Source organism: Coturnix japonica, chromosome 4, assembly GCF_001577835.2.
Source record: "Coturnix japonica isolate 7356 chromosome 4, Coturnix japonica 2.1, whole genome shotgun sequence".
NCBI classification, from domain to species: Eukaryota; Metazoa; Chordata; class Aves; order Galliformes; family Phasianidae; genus Coturnix; species Coturnix japonica.
Window position 1 is genome coordinate 72,232,988 of NC_029519.1, and position 27,196 is coordinate 72,260,183.

A 27,196-nucleotide genomic window follows, 5' to 3' on the forward strand; every position below is an offset into this window, starting at 1 on the left:
CTTCTAAAGGGCATGGAATTTATGTAAATTGTAAGTGTATTCTCATAGAAAGTCTGTGTGGCAGAAAGAAGTTCAGCAAGGACTTTCTGTACCCTAAACCCAGAACTATTTTATGACCATGCCACAAGATGAATTTTTCAGACTTCAGCCTTACTGTGCCAGGACATGGTGAATTCTCCTTAACACAGAATCACATTCTGCAATCCCAAGCCAACATCCATAGGCTATGCCCATGGCTTCACTTCTGCTTTCTTCTCATAAAGAAGTCACCTAGGATTCTCCACAATTAGGAAGAACAGAGAGCAAAACATTATGCTGAATCTTAAGCTGCAAATGGTGACCAAATATTTCCTAAATTACAGACGTATAAATTAGGACCCATTCAATTTCTTCCAACTATTCCACACCTGCATCTCCCCTCTTAGCAATGATACTGCATTTTCTTCAGCAATAGGCCTTAAGCATGTGGAAAGATGAGTCAGTATCAGTTTCTTATTATTATTCCTACTGGGGAACTTAAATAGAACATTCTGATGATAATGAATGAAGAGAAAAAGAAATCCATTTATCACCCTTACTTTCATTTACGCATCTGCAAAGAATAAAAGTTATGACAAATACAGCAGACAAAACTCTAAATTCCCAGTGGAACACAGCTGCTGGATAAGGTGATGTCTTTATCACAAAATTAATTCCAAGATAGCATGGCACAGAAAGAGCAAAAATGAGCAGTGCTCTAAACATCAAAAAAAAAAAAAACCTTTTGATTGCGTACCAAATGCATAAACAGCAGCTATCTGAGTCACTATGGCAGTCTCAGTAAACTCTGACACATGAAATCACTAGAATGGTAAAGGAAAATGAATGCAGAATTTGAATATATACAGTCAGTGCTAAAATGCAAAAGAGCAAAAGGTTATATCCAACATATTCTCTTCAGTCTTACCATTTGTTGATAAAAGTGAGTGAGCTGCATTTTGCTGTGGTAACCACTTGATCTTGTTTATTTTTTCTTCTATCTCCAAGCTCTTCAAATAATCAAATTCAGGTTCATGGCTCTGGAAAGTGCTGTAAACATTGTACTCCCCCTGACTGTAAGGCTCATTTTTACTCTGTGGAGAGTAAGAACAACAAAAAGGCGTGTTTTATTATGGCAATATATTTTCTCCTGCTCTAGGGGAAGTTGTATTAGCAGCCTTATAAATACAAAACTATTGAATGTATAATTAAATTTCTCATTTAAAACACGAGATCGATAGATCTGTTTCTACAGGAATGAAATTTCCTGTGAGGATGGAAGAAGCGTTTAATAAAGGACAGAATTTTGGAAGAAATGTCAATTGTTCAGCAAGGCTTTGTACAGGAGATGTCGTGCATGGACTAAATTTAAAGCTGGAGCAGCAAAGATAACACAGCACAAACACTGTTTGAAATGGAATAACTCCATCAAAGAGGGAAAAGCTATTAAAACAAAAGTAAAACAAAGGCCACCACCTCTTTTCTTAGCTTAGAATATTCTGAAGAATTCTTGTTTGGAACAGGAAAAAAACTTCTAATGAAAAAGACATTTACCCTCTTCCCACATTCTTTTTTACTCAATCTTGAGATTATAAGCAATTATTATTTTTATTTTTTTATAGATCTAATTAAAGTACTAACAATCAAAAACGGTTTTAGAAGCTATTAAGGACTAACTCACATACCTCAGGTTCCCTTTGGAATATAACAACCCGACCCCCCTTGTCCCCTGTTGCCAGCAGTTCTCCAGTGTGGTTAAATTCAACTGTAGAAATAATATCAGCTAGAGGGGAAAAGAGAGAGAAGAAGGAAAATTTTAGACTGCTGCTACAACACAAAGACATTAAGAATATCAAGCACTCCACAAAAAATAAATGAGGGATTTGAAGGAAAATGAATTCAAAACAAGACACTAATGCAAACAGGCTGCATGCCATTAGAATCCAAGGTTGCTACACAATGAAACAAGTGCAAATGTAAGGAGGCAAACTTGTGTTTCCAACACATCTTCAGCCTGGAGATCTCTAGAGGGGTTAAAATTAAGGAAGAGCAAACCCATTCCTATAATGCTTTTTCACTACTGGAGACAGTAGACAGTGTTGGCCCCATGCTACTTCCTCAGCAGGGACCAACATAAAAGCTTATTCCTGCTGCAGGTATTATGTATTCTTCACCCTTTATTAGGGTTCTAATAAAACCCTGAGAACTAGTTTACTATGTGTTTGAGCCAACAGTAAAAAGGCAAAGTACGCGTGCCACAGAGCACTGCTCATTGTGCCATGCTGGCAAGAGCCCATTCAAATCAAAAGAGTTTTCAGTAAATCATTTCAGCACCATAAAAATGTGTCATCAGAAGATAAAAAGATCGCAGCCTTTTCTTTTTCTGATTCTCAACAATTCTCTTTCCCTAAGCAACTGCATCAGCTTATACAAGAAACCTCATCAAAACCTGAGGCCAAGCTTGAGCACAAAATACTAAACATCAGAAAGAGAAGGGAGAAACTGATAGAAGCAAAAGAACGGGCCCTTCTGCTTGTCTGACAGCAAATGCAAGAATCATAATCCACAGTTAATCCTATGCTATTAGCATAATTTAAATTAAAATGCCTAGTGCAATAGTAAATTAAGAAGCCATCATATATACAATCACAGACAAACGTAGGGTATCACTCAGGACTACACGTATGAATTCTCTATAATGATCAGTATGCACTCAGCAGAAACATGGGCCACATTTTTTGAGGCATCCATAGTCAGTAGCTCCACTTTAGGCATTAAAAACTGTGGTTTTTAAATGAGTTCATCGTTTATATCGAGAACAATGGGGCTTCACGGGGTTAAGCTCTTCTGAAAGCCTACCCCCAAATGAGTTCCCTAAAATTTAAAGGAATTAAAATAACAAGTGGATGCGCCATTTATTGGATACATTTTGTGAACTGAAAACATCTGCTCCCATTATTCCTCTACTAAACGAGTAGTTGATTGTCAGAAAGCTCCTATTGCCAGTAGTTCCCATCAGCAACACAGTTTCCAAAAAGCCAGGTTCTTACTGGAAGGTTATGCTCTGGGGCTCAGGAGGGGCTGGGTTGGATCTAATAAATACTTAACAAACAAAAGAAACAGGTCAACTTTCTTGGCATGTAAAGTTCATTCGTAGTTCTTACTAAGAATATGCCCTGGTTACTTTGTTCTTATCCTGCAAAACTCTCCAATGGTTGGTGTGAGCTCTGGCTCATAAAACAATATCTGCATGGTTTTAGTCACCTGAAGTTGTATCTGACCACAACCAAACAGGCAGAACTGCAGACGACTCATACTGACAGTGCTTTTAGAATGGAGGCTTATCTCTAGCATGCATGGAGCAAGAAGGCAAAAGAGGATGGGAGGAGTGTATTAACAAAATGTGTGTATTGGCGCACATACTCAGGCATGTGTAATGCAGAACTGATTTTTCCAACAGATCACAAAAAAAACAGATGTAAAAGTAATGAATGGCTTTTACATTAGTATAAGGGAATACACCTTCTGTTGGCTTGAAATATTTCCACAATGGCATGAAACTGTCTGTAAATGGTCGCAAGATACTATAGAAGGCACCTCTAAATGGTCTCAAAGCACCAGACACTTCAGCCAATGCCCAATGAAGTCAACAGGAGTATCTGCATAGTTGTCAACAGCAACCAAAACAGGGTAATAATAAAACCTCTGTATTTATTAAATATTGTGTGCTGTTAAGTGATAATTATTTAAATAAAAGCAGCTACATGTAAGTATCTCTGGGCAGTCGATTGTGATATAGTCCAGCACGTAATTACCTTCCTCATAAGCTGTTTCTCCCAGAGGCATCCCTCCTTTCAATAAGAGAAGAGAATTCTGAACTGGAAACTGCCCATCGTTCTTAAATTAACTTGTTCTTAAAAGAAGATCAGAACCAATATTCTGACCTTACATGGTATGCAGCTTGTTGGTAAAAAATTAGCCTTGAATTGAAAAATCACTTTTATTGATCCTGTAAATAACAGCTGAAAACAACAGCCAAAATATCTTATCCAACATAGCAGTTCAGCAGGCAAGCATTAGTCATGCTGTTTTCATAAAGATTAGCCGAGGTGGCTCTTTCTAAGACTGACGAGGCAGGAACAGAATCAATCCACAGCGCTTTTCATATCCCTCTGCAGGACATTCCCCTACATCTCTGTCAGTGCTATAGCAACATCAGCCACTATGGCCTCCCTACAGACTCCTACATTGGAGAATGACCCCTGAGCATGCAGAGAAGCAAACTCCCAGTGAACTACCTGCTCTGGGATATATAAATGCTCCACAGTGCAAGAGCTAGTGAATTTGCATGTACAGAAGATCCTTGGTACAGGATGGTTGAGATGAAAGGCTCTGTCCTGCTCTACACCTTCCATGTCCTACCATTATCAAGCTTGGCACTATGATTATATGAAACAGAGATAATTCACCTGTTAAGAATAATTACAGGTAACCTCAATAGCCACTGTTGACAATTAGGCTGGCACATTTTGACTTTAATGCAATATTAATCTTCCTGATCTGTGTGTAAATTCCCCACTTTTTCTACACAGACACGCATACAAATTTGTATTTTTAAAAACATGATGTGCAACATTTTCACACAACCAAAAACCACAAGTTTAATATTCAGTGTACAGATGCTGGCTGAGAAAAACACACAGAAAACCTTCAAAGGATAAGAGAACGCTCCAGGGAGGTACACACCTGCTCCTCTTCTACATCCTGACACAGCATATTGTTCCAGCAGGCACTACACATTACAGACCTCATTCCTTAGGCCAACAGAAGTGTGTTTCCTGAAACATTTCACTCCCTGACTTGTAGTCATCTCTCATTACACCTCATTATCTAAATCCTCTGCAGCTTCAGTTTACTCTCTCTAAAGGTGTTTAATTGTGATTTTGTACTGAACAGCTGCTGCTTAGTTATCTATATTCATCTTTTCCAATAGATCTAAGTATATCGGTGTACAACGATGCATAGTTGTACATAGAGACATCTCTATCTGTTTAAACCACTCTTCCCTCAGTTTCATTAGTGCTGTTCTCACACAGATGCAGGCAAATGAACTCTCAGCAGTGCCCACTCAGACTCAGCATGGGGTGGGATGAAACAAAGGTGGGCACATGCAGCCCCAGCTACTTTGTGCTACGCTTCACACAATCACATACATTCCTGTGTTCAGTCCCTGGGCTATCTCAGGTTTATTTTACAGGTTCTTACTAGTTTCTTCCTTGGATTTAAGTAAAAGCTAACATAGAAAAGATAAAATACCTTTACAAGAACTGGTAAGCTCATATCTGCGTAACACATTTTTCTATCTGTCACTTAGGGGGACTCTTCCAAAATTGTTCAGCATGCAGAATGAAATAAAGCCTGACACACTTTATTCATCTTTACATAGTCAAGTGTTTTTGGTCAGAAACCTCAAACAACTCTAAGACAAAGTTCAACTACACTTTTCTGTATGTTACTTTTACTAATAACTTCTACTTTTCTGAGGACCTTAATTTGAAGGCACTGATACACTTGATAAGTATTACTTTGGCTTCAGAAGATCAAGCAAGTTTTGAGGGAAAACATCGTGACGCAGCTGTATAGGGAAAAGATGATCAGATAATATAATATACAGCTGAACAGTGCTATAATCCTGATAGAGACTTAAAGGATTTGCAATGAGACAAAATAGTGTAATTAACATCAGTATTTTTCTAATAAAAGGTTGTGAAATCCCACTGATGAGAACAGGAAAGAACGTTTCCTTAACACTTCATCCACCACAACCAGCATCAAAACATGGGGCCTAAGCTGACTAAAGCAGTATCTCGGCCAGGTTTTTGTTGTGTTTTCCCAGTGGCTGGAAGGCAATCTTGTAGTCTACAACGTTTCAACCAAGTTCTGACCTGGCCTAACCTTGGCTTGTGAAATCCAATCAGATCACAGCACAATCTGGCATGGCTGCAAGCAATGTTCACTCATACTGATACTAAAGTCCCAGAGGATCATAATCTGGAAGAAACAACAAAGAAGCTTGCAACAAAGACAGATATAAAACAAGAGGACAAACGGTAGATAAAAGATGAGCAATATTACAGTAACTCTTATGAAGGGAGGCCATTAGAATGAGCTATGTTGTCAGGATTTAATTTAGACGTGGTAAAAAGAAGTATAAAGGTAAATTTAAAAATGAGCGAAAGAGCCCACTCCCCTTTTATTAAGCTGAACTTTCACAGTTTTCCTCCAGCAGCAAGAAAACAACGTATGCAAACCCCAAAGGTATGAGGGTCGGATGCACCCTTCTTTTCTGAAGCAGCTGGCAGAGGGATCTCTGGCAACAGAAGTTGCACACATGACACTAGAGGCTCTGTAGCATGCACTCACTCTCATTCACAGCAGTGCTGTGCAATTACAAAGCACCAGAAACCACCTTCGAAATGCAAGGAAGCAAAAGGGAATATCTCACATATCGCACTGCCCACACCTTGGCTAACTAAAAGCTGATACACCAGAAAGCCAACTCCACTCTGCTGGAAGACATTTTGTTCTCAAACAACCTCCTTTCCATGCCATTAAAGCAGTGTAAGACAAGCACTCTCATGAGTGGCCATTTGGGAAGGACAGATGAGAGAAAAAGAGAGCAGGAGCATGCACAAAACAGAAAGGACTGTGAAAATAAGTAGCAAAAAGAGTTGATTGGGGAGACCATGTGCGAGAGCTTGAGCCTGAAAGAGCACAATGAAATGCTACAACAGAAGGTAAGAAAGCAGTATGAAACAAAGGATCTATCTGCCTCTTTGCCCCTGACATTGCCACCCTGCTAAATCAAACTCCGTAGCTTTTCTTGTTCATTTTGGCTTTAAACCCAGATGATGCCTGTGCTACAAAATGGTGTTTGTTCCATGCTATGTGGACAATGGACAATGCAAAACACAACAGGCAGCTGATGTTGGCCAAAGCAAACTCTGAATATAGGTGCTAATAGTGTAAGTGCCTCAGGGATCAGCGAAACAAGGTGATTAATCAATAGCAGAACAAAGTCCAGAGAAGCGTGTCCCTGCACTCTGTGTCACTGCTTTCCTAACTGATGCCTTTCTTGGCTTCACTGTCAGCAAGAACAAATATATTGAGGTCAGAATCCATCAGCCCCATTTAATCCTGTCAAGCAAGAACAAGGAATTTTATTGGGCCAAGTATCACCTTTCTTCCTGAGTATAATAGTATCCTCCTGATGTGAAATCCAAAACTACAGGGTTGAATACTGACTACCTCCTGAAAGGCAGCTTTAAAAAGAAGTGTTTCACTGTGGGACAGTAGTGAAGAGTAGTAAGAAAAAATAATGAGTAAAAAAATCTCCTAACTTCAAATCCTCCTGTGCTGCAAGAGGACAACACGATCACTGGTCATAGACATCATGAGTTCATGAACAGAAAGTCCTGTTTAGCTAACCAAGTTTTCTTTTATGACAAGGTTACCCACCAAGTTGAACAAGGGAAATCAGTTGATGTGATCTACTTTGATTTCAGTAAAGCTTTTGATACTGTTTCTCACAGTATCCTTCTGGACAAAATGTCCAGCATACAGCTAGACAAAAACATAATGTGATGGGAGGTCAAAGAGTTATAGTCAGTGGGTTCCATCAGGCTGGTAGATGGTCACTGTCGGGGTCCCCAGGGTTCCATTTTGGGGCCAGTTCTCTTCAATGCTCTTATAAATGATCTGGACATAGGACTTCAGTGCATACTAAGCAAGTTTATGGTTATGACACTAAACTGGGAGGAGCTGCTGACTCCTTTGAGGGTGGAGAGGCTTTGCAGGGAGATCTTGACAAATTAGCTGCACACAGGGAGTCGAGGGGTAGCGCTAAGCTCTGCTCTGTGTGACAGCAACAGGGCCTGAAGGAACAGCATGGAGCTGTGCCAGGGGAGGGATGGGTGAGGGTAAGGGAAAGAGTCTGCACCAGAGGGTGGTGGGCATGGAATGGGCTGCTCAGGGCAGTGAGCACAGCACTGAGCTGCTGGAGCTCAAGGAGCATTTGGACATTGCTCTCAGACACAAGGTTTGAGTTCTGGATGGTGCTGAATAGAGCTGGGAGGTGGACTTGATGATCCCTAGTTTCCAGTGTTACTTCTCAAACTAGAAAACCAGGAAATGACACCCATCTGCAGGAGCACAGTCAATGGGAAAAAGTATTTTTTGCCTACAGCAAAAATATGCAGCACAGATTATAAGGGTTCTCTGCTCTGTGGTAAAAAAAAAAAAAAAAAAAAAGACTTCACACTGAATACATGTCACAGATTCAGATTTTAATTAAGCGACCCCCACTTTCATTGCTAATTTAAAGTCTCCAAGACCTTATTTCAGTGGTTCTGGCACTCAGCTCTTCCCTGCAGAGTACAAGGCATCTGGGATTAGAGACTTGACCTTATGCCCACTGAAGTAAATGGGAAGTTTCTCACTACTTCAGTGATAAATAAGGTCAAGGAACATTTGTCAGATGCAGTGTAGCTGAAAATTAGGACACAGTTCTTAAAATTCTGGCTACAGTTTACAAGCACTTTAGTTTCTTTCTGCACAAGGTGACCTGCTTAGATCAGCAAGACTGCAAAGCTTCAGTCGTTAGTTCCACAGAACCCCTAATTAATGTTACTATTTTTCCTAATGAATTCAGTAAGTGTGCTACTTGTACCTTCATAACCTGAAATACTCAATGGACTGATAAAAAATTTGCCATAAATCCTTATAATACCTATTTACGGTGGCACCGCATTACATGCAACACATGAGCAGCCTCACTGTGCTGGGAGAGCACAGCTCTGTGTGTGCACACAGGTAACAAAGGGCCTGACACCTGAATAAACCACTGAAAATCAACCTGGCTTTTAGCTGAAAGATATCCACAGAAAGCTTCCAAAATGCTCATCCCCAAAGCACTTCTCCTCAGCCTATACATGCCAGCAATTTATTCTCCTGAGATTTCTGAAAAAATAAATCTCTAGATGTTTCTTTCTTGCTGTGTTTGCTGTTAAGTGAGGCAGGCCTGACTGTGGCACTTTAAGGATTCAGCAACAGGCTTAAAACCCTCCATTTCATAAACATTAGTGCAATTAGAAAATGTGCCAGTCTGCCCCTCTTAGCAACCAGCAGTGAAGGGCAGGAAGGAAAAAACTGCCGTGGGCATCGCATTGTATGTATACAATTTTCAGAGCAAGGTTTGAACTGGTCTTTACAAAACGAGGGCTGCCTGAGCTGGGAGCTCCTGCTCGCATCCATGTTATTGCACAGCGAGGAGCTGCACAGCCTGGCTGCCAGCAAAAGACAGATTAGAAACGGTGCTGCCAAGTGCTAAAAATGCTAGGCAACCGGGTTTCACTGAGAGCACTGAAAGACCTTGAACTGAACTCCTTATTTTAGAGCTAGCAAATGCCAACAATGGAAACCACACAAATTATGAAAATGCATTAATCTTAGCTGCACTGTCAGAAATGACTATACTTGTGAGTAATAAATGCAATGGTCTACAATGAGCAAACATCCAGTTTTGTTAAAAGACTATTAGAAAACAAAGACAAAATAACATATTTATACTTTAAAGGAAAATCATCAATTTAAAATATATCCAAAGGTAATGAAAAGTCATCCAGAATTTAAAATATAATGCTGAATAATCTGATTCAATATGAATGCTGTTTCCAACATAATACTTATGAACATCAATAGAATTTCCCTGCCAGCTGGTTCCGAATTCTCTTTTTCCCTTTTTAAGTGAGCAATTAAATTCCAGAAGCGAAGCTCTCAGTAATTCTGTCACAGCAGATCTTACGTTCAAAGTGCTTTACTGGCATTAAACCCCCCAGCAAGCCAGGGAAGTCAGTAAGGAAATGTTAGCATTCCCATTTTACACAAAAGAAAAGCAAAATGAAAAAGATCCTTGAGAGTTATTATCCAAGATCAGAGGAGCACTTTTGATTCTACACATACAAAGGGACAGATAAGCCAGGCTAACCCTCAGCAAAACACTTCTATTTAGCAAAGCACTTAATCATTTGTCTAGATACTTAAATGTTCCCAAATTCAGTTCTAATGAGTATGTGTGTAGTTAAATGAATATACTGGTGGAAACCTAACAGTGCATCACAATAACGCACACCAAGGAAGAAAAAGCCGTGGGGACCAAGCTTTCAAGTGAAGCTGAGGGTATATAATCTTAACCATCATGGAGGGTTGGAGCTAGGAGCAGGGCTAGAGCCAGAGTCTTCAACTGCAGAGTGATGACAAGGAAAGCAAGGGACACAAAGCCATATCTGCACTACAATATGCAGGACAGCTCCCATACCTTCTTGGGCTTTGTAATGCTATTATTAATACAGTTTAATTGTTAAGAGTGGACCTCGACAGGCTTGTAGCACACTACTGTCCTTCAGACAATCCTCAGTATGGTTCAGGAGTTACCATGAGCCAGGGACACTACTCAGCAGGTCCTGACATTTCAGAAACTGGAATTTAACTATCATAGGCATGGGCCACTTTATGCCAGCAGGTTGCAGCTCAGTAATGCCTAGTTTACTTGAGCAGATGTGATTAGTGAGTGTTGCTCACAGAAATCAGTACTGCACATAGTGTGCTATAAACTATAGCCAAACATGCAACATGCAGCTCAAACTTAAACATCACTGGACATCTCCTCTGTGATTCCCAGCAGTGGACCAGCAAGCAAAGGTCACAGAAGGGCTCATTGGCTGTCAGGGGAGCTCGATACCAAGCTGTGTAGATACTCATCTAACATTAGCATCTGTTTGCTTGGCAGGCTGCAAAGGCAGTTCAGCTGACAACTCTGCATTTGCCTCTGGGTCTGTCACAAGATCATATAACTGTGGGACTTCTGGGAGTGCCTAATGCTTCTTTGATGAAGATCATGCACATCATAATATATTAGAGACTTTCTAAGCATCCTTTGAAATCAGCATTTGTGACCTCTCAGAATTATTCAGGTACTGTGGCTGGTTTAAGCGGCATTTAAACCAAAGCCAAACTTGAAGATCACGCTATCAGTTCCTTCAACAAGTATATCTAATGATCCTAATAAGAGAAAAATAACTTTTTTTTTAAGTTAATGTGGGTTGTTGCTGCTGATAACATTAGGCTGGTCTCAAAATGAATAGAACAACTATATCAGTTCCACTATAAACCATATATATCAAACCATAGTGGAAAGGCCTAGGTTAAGAATTTGGTAGCGGCTTTCACTACGGTCTAAAAGCTCAACCCATAACACTGTTCATGAAAGACTAAAGTCCTTGTGTGTATAGGAATCTAGCAAAATAAATGTGATGACAGACAGCATTACTCATGCTTAACATGAAGGCATGCTTAAGCACCCTAACATATCAGGAAGCATTGGCGCTCATAGCCCTAAAAGACTGAGTTGTAGGGAGTCAGAATGTGCAAAGAAGAACAAATTTGCCATCAAGTTTAAGTGCACCTTGTTTCTAGTAATTACTGTAATTACTCTTAAAAAAATAAAAAATCACTTAAAGAACAGAAGATATTAAGAGTCAATGTACCTCTCCGCAATCTGTGTCTGATAAAGAAACTTCAAACACTGTTAACAGCCTCAGGAAACAAGCATCCCCATTTTGCAACATTCCCAAAGGATACCAATTACATAACAGGACTGGATCAGCATATATTACAAATGCTACAGACAGCATCTAAAAAAGCAACCGTACTGTTTGCTTGTCAGGCAATTTCAGATTCTTTTTCTATTCTGAGGAATGTGACAGCACTCAAGTAACTTAGTATATTTCCTAAAACAGCCCTTAAAACTCCTTCCAGTCAAATAACACAACACTGCAAGTGGGAACTCAGTCTGCTTCCACTGCATTCACTAATGGGAACCTCCAAGCTCCAAACCAACTGTGTTTTAAGACTAAGCACTACCATTCTTTTTCCAACAAATAGATAAATGCAAAATACAGCTTCTACTAGCATACCACTATAACTTAAAAGTTAGGTAAAAAACAGCCTGAAAAACCAAGCCTTACCAGGTCAGACTCATGTCTCCCAAACAGAAACAAAGCAGTTTTCCTAGAAACCTCCCCAGATTGGGGGGCTTCAAAGCACACTGTGACAGGTCGCCCATCTGCAGGCACCTTCCCCAGGGCCATACAACCTGGGGCTGTATTGTCGGAGAGCTGCTAATGTGCAGCCCACACAGATAACATTTAGACTTTTAAGCCCTTGTCAGATATACAGAGCTGCCCCCACCCCCAAACCCTTGAAGAATTGCCTTGCAATTATCACAGGTTGTTAAAACAGGCCATAGTAATTATCGCTGTGCTCTCAAAGCTGACCAGCAGGTCTGTGGTACGAGGCCAATCGAAGGCTCAGCTCTGTTTTAATCCCACTATAGTTATAAATGATAGATGTCCAGTTGAGATGGTGCTTTTGAATTTTTGTTTGCACAAGGGTGTATTTATGCACTGCAGAAGAGCACTGCAGAGAAATATTTGAGCTTGCACCACCTGAACTAGCATCAGAGCTGATATAACGACGTCAGCTCAGTGCTGAGCCTGCGACAGCACTGCTGTCAGGACACGCTGCTGTGTTCCGAGCTAAATACAAAACATACCTTTTCACCGTCCTCCATTAAGCAATGTTGACGTATCTATTAAATGCAGAATGAAGAGAAAAGGTGTTGACAGGTTTCTCTGAGGCAAAACAGTAGAGAAACAGGCTTATTAGGTGTTCAAAGGACTGTGATAAGGAGAAAGTTGTCGTCCAAGCTGGAACCAGGGAACATAGGCAGGAAAATGAGCCAAAGAGTGGCTGGGTAGAGAGGGCCACCATGTGCCACAGGCTGGTGTGGACTGGTCACTGCCATCATGCCCCGTGCATGCAGCTTCTACTTCAGTAACCTCCTGTGCACTTGCACATTTAGTAGCCAATTCATTTGAGATAGAGTTTTGCTTCTATGTGTTTTCCACTAACTGGAGGGTCTAGTGCAAAGCAATATCACACCAATGATATTCTAAGTACTTTGCAATTAAACCAATAAGAAGTTTCGTAATTATTTAAATTACATTTTCCAGATCATAGCTACTGCCTGTTATTTTCTCACCAAGTATGAAGGACTATAAGGAGCACAAGACGTGAAGAAATGGAAGTATGTCACTATTACTGTGGTTCAAAGAGAGAGTAAACAGAACAACTTCCTCCAGATTCTGTGAGTTGGAGAGAACAAAATCATTGCCCTAAATCTTGAAGTAGCTCCTCATATTCCACGTCAACTCAACAGACTTGTCTGTTAACTGTTCACTTGTGATCTTGGTCCTCCTTATCTAGAAGTAAGATGCGGACCTTGCATAATAGAGAAGTATCTTTCAAACTTACAACCAGTGCATGATGACAAGACTTGAATGTGCTGAATTAATATTCAGACAAGGCATTAACCATATGCCGAGGAGGAATGCAAATTTCATCAATGAAATACAATGCAAACCATAGATTCATAAAATATCCTGAGTTGGAAAGGGCCCACAAGGATCACTGAGTCCAGCTCCGAGCTCCAAACAGGAGCACCCAAAAATCAGACCAATAGAATGCAATAAAAATAGAATTTAAATAATATTAAATAAGAAGAGCAATCTGCCACAAGTTTGTATCAGAATGGGGACTATATTTAAGTCTTCCATGTGTAAAATGGATCCCTGAAGAAAGTAGTCAGGGCCTTCAAATTCTTTAGCTGTATCCTGCTTCCTTAGTCTCTGTGCTTCCAGATTATTTAAGGCAAAAAGAGTTTGCAGCAGGACAACAGGAAATACAGGGACACGACTTGGTGGCCCTGCCAGGCAGGGGGGTTGGAACTACATGATCCTTGAGGTCCCTTCCAACCCGGGTAATTCTGTGATTCTGTGATTCTGTGTGACTTTTGACTACAGGAACCTACCAAAGATATACAAGTTAGGAGAGGAAATCCTGTCACAAAAATCCAGCCATCAAGAAGTCACTAACTCTCTGTTTCTGAAGAACAAATGAAAATGACTATCATAAAGACCCTATTGTGAAGGAACGCATTTATTTGTTGCACCAAGTTTATTCCTGCCAGTGCAAGTTGAGAAGCCCTTCAAAAGATGTCAGAGTAGTACCTGTCTAGTTTGAGCTAAGTGCACACCAATAGCTTCAAAAATTCAGCATCAAACCATACAGGGTTACTGTCACCAGTATTTTATGATTTCCTAGCCAGAAATAAAAGTAATAAAGAGGCCAGAATACTATACATAGCTAAGAGAAACTGCCTTGTACTAATTAGAAACAACGTGCAGTCTGATGACGCTTTATAGACTTCAATTACCATACTCTGCAGGAAGGAGATTTCAAACATCTGTATGATGATTATATTCCACTGGGATGTCATTTACAGTGCAAAGTATTGAAAATAGGGCCAAAAAAATCAATTATAATCTTTCTAAATGAGCATATTTTTGATCTAAGGGATTTGAACTTCTGTGTGGAAATTGGCTTAAAAAGAAAGACAGAAACTGATTTGATTCTGTGTGTGACAGCAGCAACAAAAAAAAGACAGCAAAACTTCTCATATCTGATTTGCACCAAGTTTAACCTAAGGAGCATTAAAATAATGCTGGTGGTTTTTTGTGTATGCTTTTTTTTACATGATGTGTAAGAAGAGAAGAGTAATATTAGAAGCCAGGCCTAACAAAGCATTGACTAACCACAGGCTTTCCTTACTGAAGTTTTAATGCTAGTATCCAGATTTACTTTTCACTGACCACTAATTAAGTGAATTAGTAAGATATGCCCAGATGAGGCAGGAACACAAAATCAGATATTTTATTGTTTCTAAGTTGTTCTAGACAAGTATTTTCATGTTTACATAGAAAAAAAACACTAGCATGCAAAACTAACAGGAAGAGGAAAAAAATCATGCAGTAGGCAAGAAAAATGTCATTTCAGTTGGTCAGTATTTAACATATTAGCACAGACGATTAAGGATTTTACCCTTTAAACAAGGGAAACCAGTATAATAAACAGCTAGAAAACATGCAAGGCACTGAATCAAGATCCGTAATCATGGTATCAAATCTGACAGCGTTAGCCAGACTGCACACAGACACTATGACCCTGATTATTTTGCAAAGACAATAAGACAGATACAAGATCTTCTCTTGGAAGCAAAACTTATTTGCCTTTCTAAGGGCAGAGTAAAGAACTACCAACATGCTGTTGTGTTCTTTATTTTCTAATGCAAGCCAATGTGGACTGCAGAATCTTGCTTGCTGAGTCAAGTGAAAATCATTCTATTCTTGCTTTCTAAAGACTGCCTCCTGGTAATTAAGGAGGCACCAACCTAAATGTTGGCTTTGACCTTTAATGCCCTAAGCAAGCTGAAAATCCAGCTGAGAGATCATGCTTTCTGTGCACTTTCCCCCTCGTTCTTCACCCCTTTTGCCTTTCTAGTGATGATTAGAGAGAAGCTGACACTTCCCCTCTGACATTCTGCCATGTGGTCAGACAGGACTTGGACCTAGTAAATTCCCATTCAAACTTCACAGCTCATTTCTCCTGCTGGGTACCTGCAGAGAAGACTAAGAGGACATCCCTGAAAAATTATATTATGAAGCCACTACTCCGTTTTGAAGCAGGCTACTATGCAGATGGCCAGTTCTGAAAAGACAGTGATTTTTATGGTTAAGAAATGGAAAGCAGCCCAGAACAAAGGATGAGACCTCCACCATCTTTGCTTAATCAAAGGTGGAGAATTCTTCTACAATCCCCAGACCCTTCATTGCTATGAATCATCACAGCTGTCACTGGTGTTCTGGAAAAGGGAACTCAACAATGTATGTACTCCATAGCATTAAAATAAAAGTCTGAATTTCACACAAAACTCAACGTAACTGGGCTAACGCAGGCTGTCTGCAGCTGAATTTCAGCAGCACAGCAGTCTCAGATGCTATTCTGAGCAGTAGCAACTACTTAAATAACTAGAACCAGCAAGTGGCCATATTCCCTATTGTTGGAAATAACAAAGCTGGAACACCTCTAACAGGCTACCTGGGGATTACCTCAGCTAAATACAGCTTTGTTATCAGGAAAGAAAAGGATTTTTTTCAGCCTGACAGCACCATAAAAACTTTCGTTCATGTTGAATGACACATGAGCAGAGACTGGTGTTCATAATTTTCTGCTGGTTAAAGACTCATTCTTGTTCCCATTGAAGTAAATGAGGCAAAACTGCCATTGATTTCAGTCAGATTACCAATAGACCTTACAGACGCTAACCATCAGCACTTATTAATATGGAATTATCAGCATAAAACATATTGACTACTTGATCTAAATACTTCATTCTCATTCATCAAAACACTTAATGCAAACGAACAAAGACAGAAAACTGAGCCCAGACCAAAGGTCATGCTCAACTTATAAATTGCAGTGACTGCCGATACCCATTACTGCCACAGCATAATACATACTGCACCCGATCCAACCAGCAGATATAAACTAGGCAGAAAGCACATAGCAACCCCCTCTGTTGCCCAGCAGTTCCAGTCCTCCATCAGCGAGCAACTTCCTCCACCCTTCCACAAAAATACCATGAAAAATTCATAACAATCAATTCACACAACTGGCTGTTTAATTGCAGAATGCCTTTAAAAATAATAGCCAGTGTGAATGTTTGCCTATAAACAACACAACTCTAGTAAAAAGCTCTGAAACTCCATTAGCATTCCTTTTGACTTAAAGGAAATAATTAACGTACTATAAAGGAGGAAAAGAGTGGTAAGAATTCTGAATTTAATTATACGAATGGTCTTCTATATACATTTAATTGCAAAGCAGTAACACAACCACTTTCATTACTCTTTATAGCTTCAGATACCCATTAGCACAATCCCCAAGGTTCCTTGTGAATAATTAGATTAAGAAAGGAGGACGCTGATGAAACGCAATAGGATGCGGTACTTATGAAACAGCACAACCTGAATCCAGATGCTGACATGACAACATCATGAAGAGCTAATTTGCACATCCAAATTAATACCGTCATGATGATAACATAAAAGAAAGATATGCATATAAAATGAGCTACTAGAAAATAATGTCAAAAGGAATTGAGGTACTTGTACAGCAAAAATGCATCTTTTTGACATTTTTACCCAGTTGCAAAGGTGTGAATAGACCGAGTGTCACACTCATGAACACAGCTCTACTTAAGCTGACTTGTTAGGATTTAATCCACTACCTGGCAACACATGGGCAAGCTGTTTATTAAATAGTTGAATCCATGTGCAGCACTCACATAAACAGGTGAATAAATTTCATTACGCTTCATTACACATCTGTTTTCCTTTGATGGCACTTAATGTTTTCATTTGTTTGGTGCTTCTTATGCACCCATCATAAAAAAAATAAGCTGTTATATATATATATTTTAAGAACCTGGGACATAAAAGATACAAATTAATAAGATTCTATAAGTATTTTAAAGTGAGCCAGATATTACTGCAGTTCTCATGACTGGCCTATCTGCATATCTACATATCTGAACAGTTAAGAGATCTCCCCAGATCCATTCAACAGAAACCAAAGGTATCTTGATAGAAAGGGGAACCATCTGCTACTCAAAAATATCAACGCTGTCCCTTTGCTCTATATCCTGTCAAAGAATAGCACATTCATCTAAAGGATAAAAACATTTGAATTCACGTCAAGCTGTAGGGAACCCTTTAGAATAATGAAACATTACACATAAACTCTGAAGAAATGGAAATACTGCTACAAAGGGCACAGCAAAAACATTAGGATAAGAGCGAACCAGCTAGAGACTTAATACTGGGGGAAGAATCAGTACATTGCTGACACAAGGAGGTCAAAAGGTTCACGAGAGATGCATGCATTTATGCACTTATCCACCACTGCACTAATTATCACCAGAGTTGTATGAACTGAGACAATTTCAGAATAGCAAACTTCTTAACTCTGTATTTGGGATGTCAAGATGAAACGTGCTATATTTGTACATAATATTACACATACTACTTCAGCAACATGATTTACACAGTGATTATTCATTCTAAAAAGCATTTCCTTTTAAAAGAAGGTTATAACTTCTCCCCTACTGCATCCTACCAGTCTTAGTGAGGTTGCTCCAACACTGTTTAAATTGCTAGGAGTTCCTTTCATGGACTTCAAGGGAAACAAATCATGACCACAGTCTATGAGTAGAATATGTTAGCAAAACCGAAAATCAAATAACCAGCAAGACACATAGGCAGCATGCAGTGAGGAAACATACGTGAGGAATAAGTAGAAGCATTTATGGCAATATGAAAGAATTTTCATGAGCTTTTGCAACTGCAATCCTCATGCTTCCTGTCTTATATGCCTTTCTTGTCACCTCTTGCTGTGCCCTGTCTAAATAGTGAGATTCTGGTGGCATGTTCATTTTAATCACCTATAAGGCATCACACGTTCTTGTGTCACTGATATGAATAAATAACACCAGGCCTTTTATTTTGATAAGACACAGTTAACTCTCTTAGTAGTGAGGTATGCTGTACTGATCTAAGCAGAATACAGCTTCAATCAGCATAGCCCATTATTTCAAAGGCCAAAAATTTAAATATATATATGTATATGTGGTTTTTTTAATATAAAGCTACTATGTGTCATTGTGTAGCTAATAGTGTTCCCAGCATGAACACACGAATCTACAGAACACCATGCCTAAACCCCAAGCTGTCACGCTAGATGTTTTTCACTGCATAGTGTGCCTGCTATGCAATCTGTTCTCTGTAGCAGCACCAAGACCCGCTTCTGGACTTGGTGCAAATGGATGATATTTGCATTCCCTCATCTGCTTCCCTGTAATTCTTTATGATGTGCTCAATGGCCGGGAGTTCTGCCCCAAAACGTACTACTCCTGGAATGATGATTTATAATGGTTTTCTCAGATACTGCACTGAAGTTCCATCAGCCCACGTCTGTGTAACACTTCACATGTTGGTAAGAGCTGACTTAAATCCACATATAATTTCAAATGTTTTATTGTCAACTTTCCTACCAGAATAGCTCTTACAAAACTAAAACTCACCAAAAATCAGAGAATCATGGAACCCTGCAATGGCAGAGATTGCCCAGAGAGGTGGTGGGTTTTTTTTTAATATAAAGAAATAATTTACAGACAAGATCTGCAATAAAGTTCATTGTTCATTCCCCCTCACTATGTTTTTTATTATCCTCATTAATACTGCTTTCTGTCTACAGAATTGAACCTTCAAGTGCTTTCTCATCTTTAACTTCTCTCACCTGAATACGCCCATGGGACTTATCTGAAGGGCAATACTAAACATGTGCACATAACTTCACAGGATTTTTGTGCATCCATCTGGTCTGGTTTTCAGGGATCACAACTGAATCTTTAACCATCCTTCTCCGGGAATCAACTAAACATACATCAAGACAGATGCAAATTTGCCTGAATTGGTGACAACACTTCAGTCTAAGAGCATTCACACTTTGTAAGTTGTTAAAAGAAACCCTTGGGAATCTATACGGTTAAATTTTTACTGAAGCCTTCATGTCTCTGCACCTAGATACTACAGTTGCCCAAATTTCACAGCCATTAAAGAGAGAGATGTCTAAAATATTGCAGCTTTAGGTTATTGTGGCATCTTGCTTTGATAAAGATGCATGAATGTTACATTAAAAAAAAAGCTATTTCACAAGTCTGCAGCTAGGCCTGGAATCAGAAAAAAAGAAATGTGTCAGCTGATGAATTACAAGCTTAATTACATCTGGGATAAGACATTTTAGAACCCAAAGGAGAAATGATTTGCTGAATGTCAGTATGCTCAGATGCCCACCAGTGAGCAGTCCCTCCTCTAACCCAAGGTTTCAGTGAAGACAACATACATGTCAACCACAGCAGAAGAAACACAAACTAATGAAAATGTGTGTAAGCTGTAATTACACTGTCTCAGTGAATGGCACTTGGGGTATTGTGAACAGATTGTACAAGTTAATTCACACAGGGCTTAATGAAGCATTCCCTGTTCTACAAACTTCACCACTTGATTTAATTAACCTTCATACCTATGCACGCACTACCTACCAATCATAAGTGTTGGAAAACCCTTACATAAACTGCGATGCTTTGGAGCTACATTTAGTAAAGAAACAAATGCTTGGTTTTATTCCCTCTGTTGTGTCAAAAGCAAATTATAAGACTCTTAGATGGCAAATCTGGCCTTACGTCAGCTAATCCAAATATAAGATTGAACCTGTTTTTAAAAAAAAATTGCAACAAAGCAGAATCAATTTATTCACAAAAATAAAAGCTTCCCAGGTTTGCTAGAAGAGCGTTAACCATGAAAATAATTTGGGAGATTCTACCTAGATATTAAGATATGAGAGGATGCAGAACAAAATAGACAGCAGTCACACCTTAGTTTTGCAGGCAAAGCTTTGTACATTACAAACGGTGCTTTCCTGCTAACTTTGAAGAGTGACACAAACACCAAAAACAGCCGCTCGTTTGTCATTTCTTCCTATGTGGGTATAAACTCCTGCTCAGACTCCATCTAGTATCTAGTGAAAAAGTGAAAATGCTGCCCTGTCTGTTCTGCTCTGGGTGGAAACAAAGCGAGGCAGGGAAACAGCAAAGCCTTGTTTCACCATTTTCTGCTATTGATGGGCAGCAGAAACTGCTGCTGCTGAAGCATGAGGGAACTAAGAATCAGAACTGCAACTCAGAGGGCCACTTCGATGGCACAGGAGCAGTCAGAGCAGCTCTTGGCAGGCAGAGCTCTGCTCAGTTCACTTTGCAGAGCTTTAATAGCTGTGTACAACACAACAGAAGTAGCAGACTTTTTTCACCTCCCTCCTCTACTAAAGTTCACATAATATATTTAACATTTTTCTTCACTGAAAAAAACCAAAAAAACAAAGAACAACCCAAGTTGAAATTACTTAATGCACAAATTAGAAAAAACATTCAATATTAGCTTAGAGAATTTATGCAGCGCTGGAGAAACATTACTAAATCTTGCACAACAACAGAGTGAGGGAAAGCTATAGAGATAATTTATGTGAATCTCCAAAGCCATTCCAGTAGCATCTCTCATAAAAAATTAATCTGCAGAAGTTAGAAAGCATGACACAGAGAGGGAGAACCAGTGGACTGGAGAGAAGTTGGCTGGGGGATAAAAGAGAAAGTTTGCCAGCCATGGGAGATGAGAAGTCTATTTGCATTTTAAAATTGAATTGGCGTTTTTTTGGTCCAGTCCTGAGGACTTGCATTACAAGCAAAGAGAAGCAGAACGATCTGCCTGCACATTACTTTCTGTTATTACTTTGAACAGAACAAAATCAAAACCACATAGAATAGAACAGGAAAAGAAAAAGAAACTATATAAAGCAATTGCATTTATGGTTACATTGTCACCCCAGACCAGAGAATTGCAGGAGGGGGCAGGACACTGTGTAATAGAGGCTATAAAACAGGATTTTGAATTAAACGAGAATTCAGCCAACCCTGACAACTTAAACAGAAGGTACCAAATCTGTCTTCTTACTTCACTGGTGCTACGCTATTCAGTTCGCAACAGAATCCCAACCGATGTCAATGTCAGTTTGGCTAAAAGGATAATAATAATTCTGTTTATAATACAACCCTTCAAGGCACCATGCGAGATCACTCAAGCAAATTAAAACACACCATGAAAATGTTTAAAGCATTATAAACCTGTTTTTTTTACTATTTCTCACGCCCGTAGAAAATTTGCAGTTGATGCAAAGCATTTTGTTTCACACAATTTATTGATGGAACCAAATGAGCACGTTTTGTGCCATAATATAAAGAGAGGAGTAGCTAATGACACTCACCTGCCCCCCTGAACTGATGCTAATTGCTCAAGGGCCAGCATTCACTATAGATATTCACTCAGCTTTTGGACCCCAGCAGCCTGGTGGTCACTTAAACCTCAGTGTAACAGATACTAGAAGAAATACTGTGATGCCAGAAAGTGACATACTGCCAGGAGAGCAGGGACATGGAGCACAACAGATGACAATGCCATTGCTCTGGACTGTTATGCTGTTATGGGGAGTGATTGGTAGGAATATGGTTCAAGTGCAGCACTGTGGAACCACTTTCTGACGGTATTATAGATCTTATTAAATTATTCAACCTAGATCACCCCCCCCCCCCCCACACTTCTTCTGTACAGCAATTACAGGTGATAGAAACCACAGGTATTTTGTTTTTCCTGGCACTCTAAAAATCAGGGGACACCGAATCCTCCATTTCCTTGTGCACCACAAAAACAGACCTCAATCTGAAGCAGCCACATCTGTATCATATTCATGGCTACAGTGTTCAATGGACTGGAGACATTCTTATTCTGGTTTGCAATTTAACAAGACAGTACAGAGCAAAATAAAGTAATAGACTTGGAAAACCCATTTATAGTGCGTATGTCCCAAGGAGATACAGCTAATAACTAATTCATTTCACATCACACATTTGAATGCAATATGAAAACTTCCCAGTTTCTTATCTGCACAGGAGAAATGACCCCACTGTGGCTTTCTTTAAAATAATTAAGGATTCTTTACCAAAATATTTTAATCAAACTATGTCTCTACAGAAGTCTTTTCTTTCCATGCCTCCTGTCTGCTTCCTTAAGAGGTCCATGGCTATTAAAGTTTAGATAAAAACATTTCACAACAGCAGTTTGCCAAGCTATTAAATATGGTGCACATTTTCCTAGATAAAGCATTTGTTTATTGGATGGTTTTCTCCAAGCTGGATTAAAATCCAATATATTATTGGTTGTATCAACAGGAAACAAATGCTAAATAATCCTGTGAGCAACACAACTGTGCTATCTGCATCTGAAGACGTTTAGATTTTGCTTTCTGTTGTAGAGAAACAGATTAGCTAAGTATTATCCAGCAGACTAGATAGCTGAATATGTTATTGCAAGTGATTAAGAATTAAACAATTGATAAGAAAGGAAGAAAAAGACATATAGTACTTAAAAACATCATTTGAGTTTTCCTTGCATTGCAACTGTAGCAACAGGAAAGCAGTAAACAGATACAATGCTCAGTGCAATGATAGTCTTCTAACTACTCCACCATTTTTGTTTTCTTTCTCTGTTCTTCCACATTCTGAAAGTTCTAACAGCTTGACTTCAGTGTGACCACCCCAAGAACTGTGAGCTTTCAGCAAATATTGGTCCAGCACAAATAAGTCTGCAGAAGATGCTGCAAGGGGACCCATCTTGTGCTCTATGGAAGCAACTATTGTTAGGGGAATGCAACCCAATGTGCTAGGAAAATAAGGGGCATTGTAGACAGCAACTACAAATACAACCACTATAGACTGCACTATGGCTCAAAGACTTAGCAAACAGTGACCCACTCTTTAACCTGGGATTTGGGTTACTTTACAATTAAAAGGTAAGTTTGTGTTAAAGGGTTTTGTGTTGAAGTTGTAATTAATTGCTACAGAAAACAATGTGAATTAACTCCACCACTTTGTAATCTGCTGCCCTTAGGGTCCACAGTTCTACTGAGTAGCATGGCAACATCCTAATTTACTTTAACCAGAGAAGAAGCAGCATAAAACATTATTGAAAATGCATGTTAAACACAAAAGCAGAACTGGATGTAGTGAGCTTACATGGTTACTAATTTACATTAAAAGTTACATAAAGATGGTAAGCCGGGAGCTGGAGAGGAAGAGGAGGGCGGCGGCCGAGCGGAAGGGAAGCGGAGGGAAGGGAAGGAAGGAAGGGAAGGGAAGGGAAGGGAAGGGAAGGGAAGGGAAGGGAAGGGAAGGGAAGGGAAGGGAAAAAGGACAACACATAGGTGTGTAAGTCTGTTAGTTATTAAACTTGCACATGTTAATGACAAAACAAACAAAAAAAAAAAAACCAGAACACTGCATAATCAACCCAGAGGCAAGTGACAGCACATCAGGGTTTTGTTATCTTTATTTATGCATTATCAGAAAGGTCACATTAGCACCATCTCAGTAACAGAAAAGTGCAAACATCTCTTGAAGACTAAGAAGTGATCTCCTCATGAAGTGTATTTATAACCACTGCACTGCAAGGGCACACAGTTACCGATCATCCTGTCTCCCTATGATGTACCAATAGAGGCTCCTGATGTGCCAGTACATCAACTTGTCAGAAGCAGCTACAGCAGCATTAAATAGCAGCACTGTGAGCACACGGTCAATGGAGTTGCAGTGCTGAGTGTACATAAAAGTTCAGATCAGTATGCTGCTGCTGAGGAAGCATCACTTTGGCTGCTGACCACGTTTCCTGTATTATGAGATGGCAATGCAGTGAGATAAAATGAACCACTACAAAAGCAAATGCCACACAATACTGTATTATACAGTTCTCGGATGGAACAAAATAGAATAACAACAGCCCTCTTCCCTGCCCATTGTTGAGAAGAACTGAAACCTCATTTTGAAACCCTTTACTGTGCCAAATTCATGCTCCAGCTGTTCATTTCAACAGGATTTAAAGCTCTGCCATTCCTGGTTTGTTGCCTCATTGTCCACATAGCATCATCTCATCAATTCAACAAACCCATTTGGTCCTTTTGTTAGAGACCTTTGGTTACATGGACTGCCCTTCTGCAGATCAGACCTATTTTCTGTATTTCATGCTTGATCGTGTTAGCAATTTTTTTATCTCCATAAAATCTCTTCAATAGTTGAAAATGGAAAATAACTTTCTGTTATTCTCTGCATCACTCTACCCTAAACTTTCTTTGCTGTTTACCTCTTTATGCAGCACGGTCTCTCTTTACTGTCTGTTTGATAGATTAGCACAACCAGTTCTCTGCAAAACCAGCTTTTAGATTTCTTTCACTGAACTATTCAAATCTGTATCCTCTGTTACTTTCTTCTAATGATGCTTATCATCAGCCCTTTGTGCTGAGGAGCTGGAGCTCACTTACGATTATACACAAAAAACACAAAAGCAGCTAACAAAACACATGTGCAAATGTCCACCTTTCCCTAATATTTGCTTACTTCCCTTCAGCATATGTTTTACATTTCACATTTTCAATGTCCCTGGTATTTCTGAATTCTGTAATCATTAAATCCCTTCCATTTATTAGCAGGATTTAAAAATCATATCTTCAATCTATTACCACTGTTATAGAACTACAGTACCAGAAATCTGTCATCCCACAACAGCCCTTTTCTTACTGCAGCATGCAGTACGATGCATGCAGCCTGGCCCATTCCCTCTTCTCATGGCAGGCGTTAAGCAGCAGTACTTTAAGCCAAAGCCTATGATTAGCTCTAATTTCCTTTGCCAGCTCCCAGATATTCCCCATGTGGTGTTCACATTGGGAATGAGAAATCTCTCACAAGGTCTTTCCTGTTCAGTTCTTTTGGCAGATATTTCCCACAGACTGCAAATAGAGGAGCGTAATACTTTTGATAACCTAAAACCAGCATTAAATAACACCAGAATTTCCTTGAACAAAGAAAATGACTTTACCATACCCAAGTGCTTTGACCTGCCAGCTGCTGAATAGAAAGGTACACAATAGACAGAGAGACTTATCATGGAACACTAGGGATGGAGAAGGACAGGAAGGATTTGACACTGACCACTACAGGCCAGCTGAATGTCATCAGAGATTCTATCATAACTCAGCAACCTTATCTTCTGGCTCCACTAATAACAGAGAAAAAATTACCTATTATCTGTATGCCAAAGGTTCAATCTACTGCTATTGATCGAAATGGCAGACATATACTTCAATTATTTGCTGCATTGTATTAATTAAACAGGAGAATGATGGGACCTTTTCACTATCCTCTCAGCAGGAACATGTATTTGAACAGAATTCTTTTCAGAAGGATAACCATCTGCAGACCAGCTCTGCAAGCCTGAACCCCAGTGGCATTCATACTTATCTAATATCATTTTTCCCAAACAACGGATAACAGATTTCATGTAGCAGCTTGAAAGCTGCATGCAACTAGCAGATTTTTTCTGCGTGACCTATAGTCTTCCTTACTGCGGTCATGCTCCATATGATCAGAATGGGATTGCTGTAGCATTTCCCTTAGCAAAGATATGAATGTTCACAAGAGGTCACACATGCCAGCCAACCCAGCTTATAAGCAACCACCCCAGATCCAGCCGCTCTCACAAGTGCTTTCTGCACTAGGGAGAAACCACCGAGAGATTTAGTATCTAGGTACCACGCCAACATAAAGACAAAGCTCAACATTTGAAGGTAGAGGCAGGAACAGCTGCAGCTCAACATGCAGAAGAAACAATAAGGACGCTTCCTCCCATTCACCTGTAGCCAAAAGCTGTCAGCTTTGAAGTTTTCCAATTCAATATCCATACAATATGATCAAAATTTTAACAGTCTTTGTGCAACTGGATTAATATTCAATCAGTGTCATGCTCAGATGAAACTATTTTTACAAAATCAGACTTAATTTTTGGATCTCATGGACTATCCAAGCAGAGCAAAATATTCAAGTAGGTACCCACAGGAACATCAGAGGAAACAAATCCTTTAACACATGAAATAACGCTTCAAAAAACATCATGAAACAGGTAGTGAGCTGTGATAATAAAATTGCCTCCTCTATAGTTTAAAAGAGACACAGGTAAGAGACAGAAGGTACCCCTACATAAAATAAATGCAAAGAGAATCTCTAGACTCAGAACACAGGCCAGCTGGCACTGAGTCTGCTCACTCATTCCCACAGCTATCTGTGATACCAAAGCAGATGTAAAAAACCTAATGATCAACTGTCACTTAACATAACAGTGATCCATTATTTCTTCTGGTAAGAATTGTTACCTTACAGTCAAAAGCTAAAGCTCTGTTAGAACACAGTCTGCTTTCCTTTTACAATTGCTGAGTAAACAAAGTAAATGCAAATATATGGCAAAAAAAGGAAAAATAAATAAATAAATAAAGGAGTTGATGTTTGGTTTTGTTCTTTCAGTTTTTTCCACATATAGTAAAACCATAAAAGGTTGTCCTGCCAGCAGTCCTGATGTCTACCTGCCTCTGGAGACAAGCTGATAAACCACAGGAGTGG

General features: G+C 39.5%; 1 protein-coding gene across 1 annotated transcript in view; it reads right to left on the reverse strand.

The window, feature by feature from the left end:
- Positions 1 to 27,196, reverse strand: part of PPP2R2C (protein phosphatase 2 regulatory subunit Bgamma) — a 107,833-nt gene that overhangs the window by 44,851 nt on the left and 35,786 nt on the right. Inside the window, exons 2-3 of the mRNA XM_015862886.2 lie at positions 1,704 to 1,801; positions 947 to 1,112 (exon numbers count right to left, since the gene is read on the reverse strand). Coding sequence (XP_015718372.1) covers positions 947 to 1,112; positions 1,704 to 1,801 — 264 coding nt within the window. The remainder of the gene's footprint in view (positions 1 to 946; positions 1,113 to 1,703; positions 1,802 to 27,196) is intronic.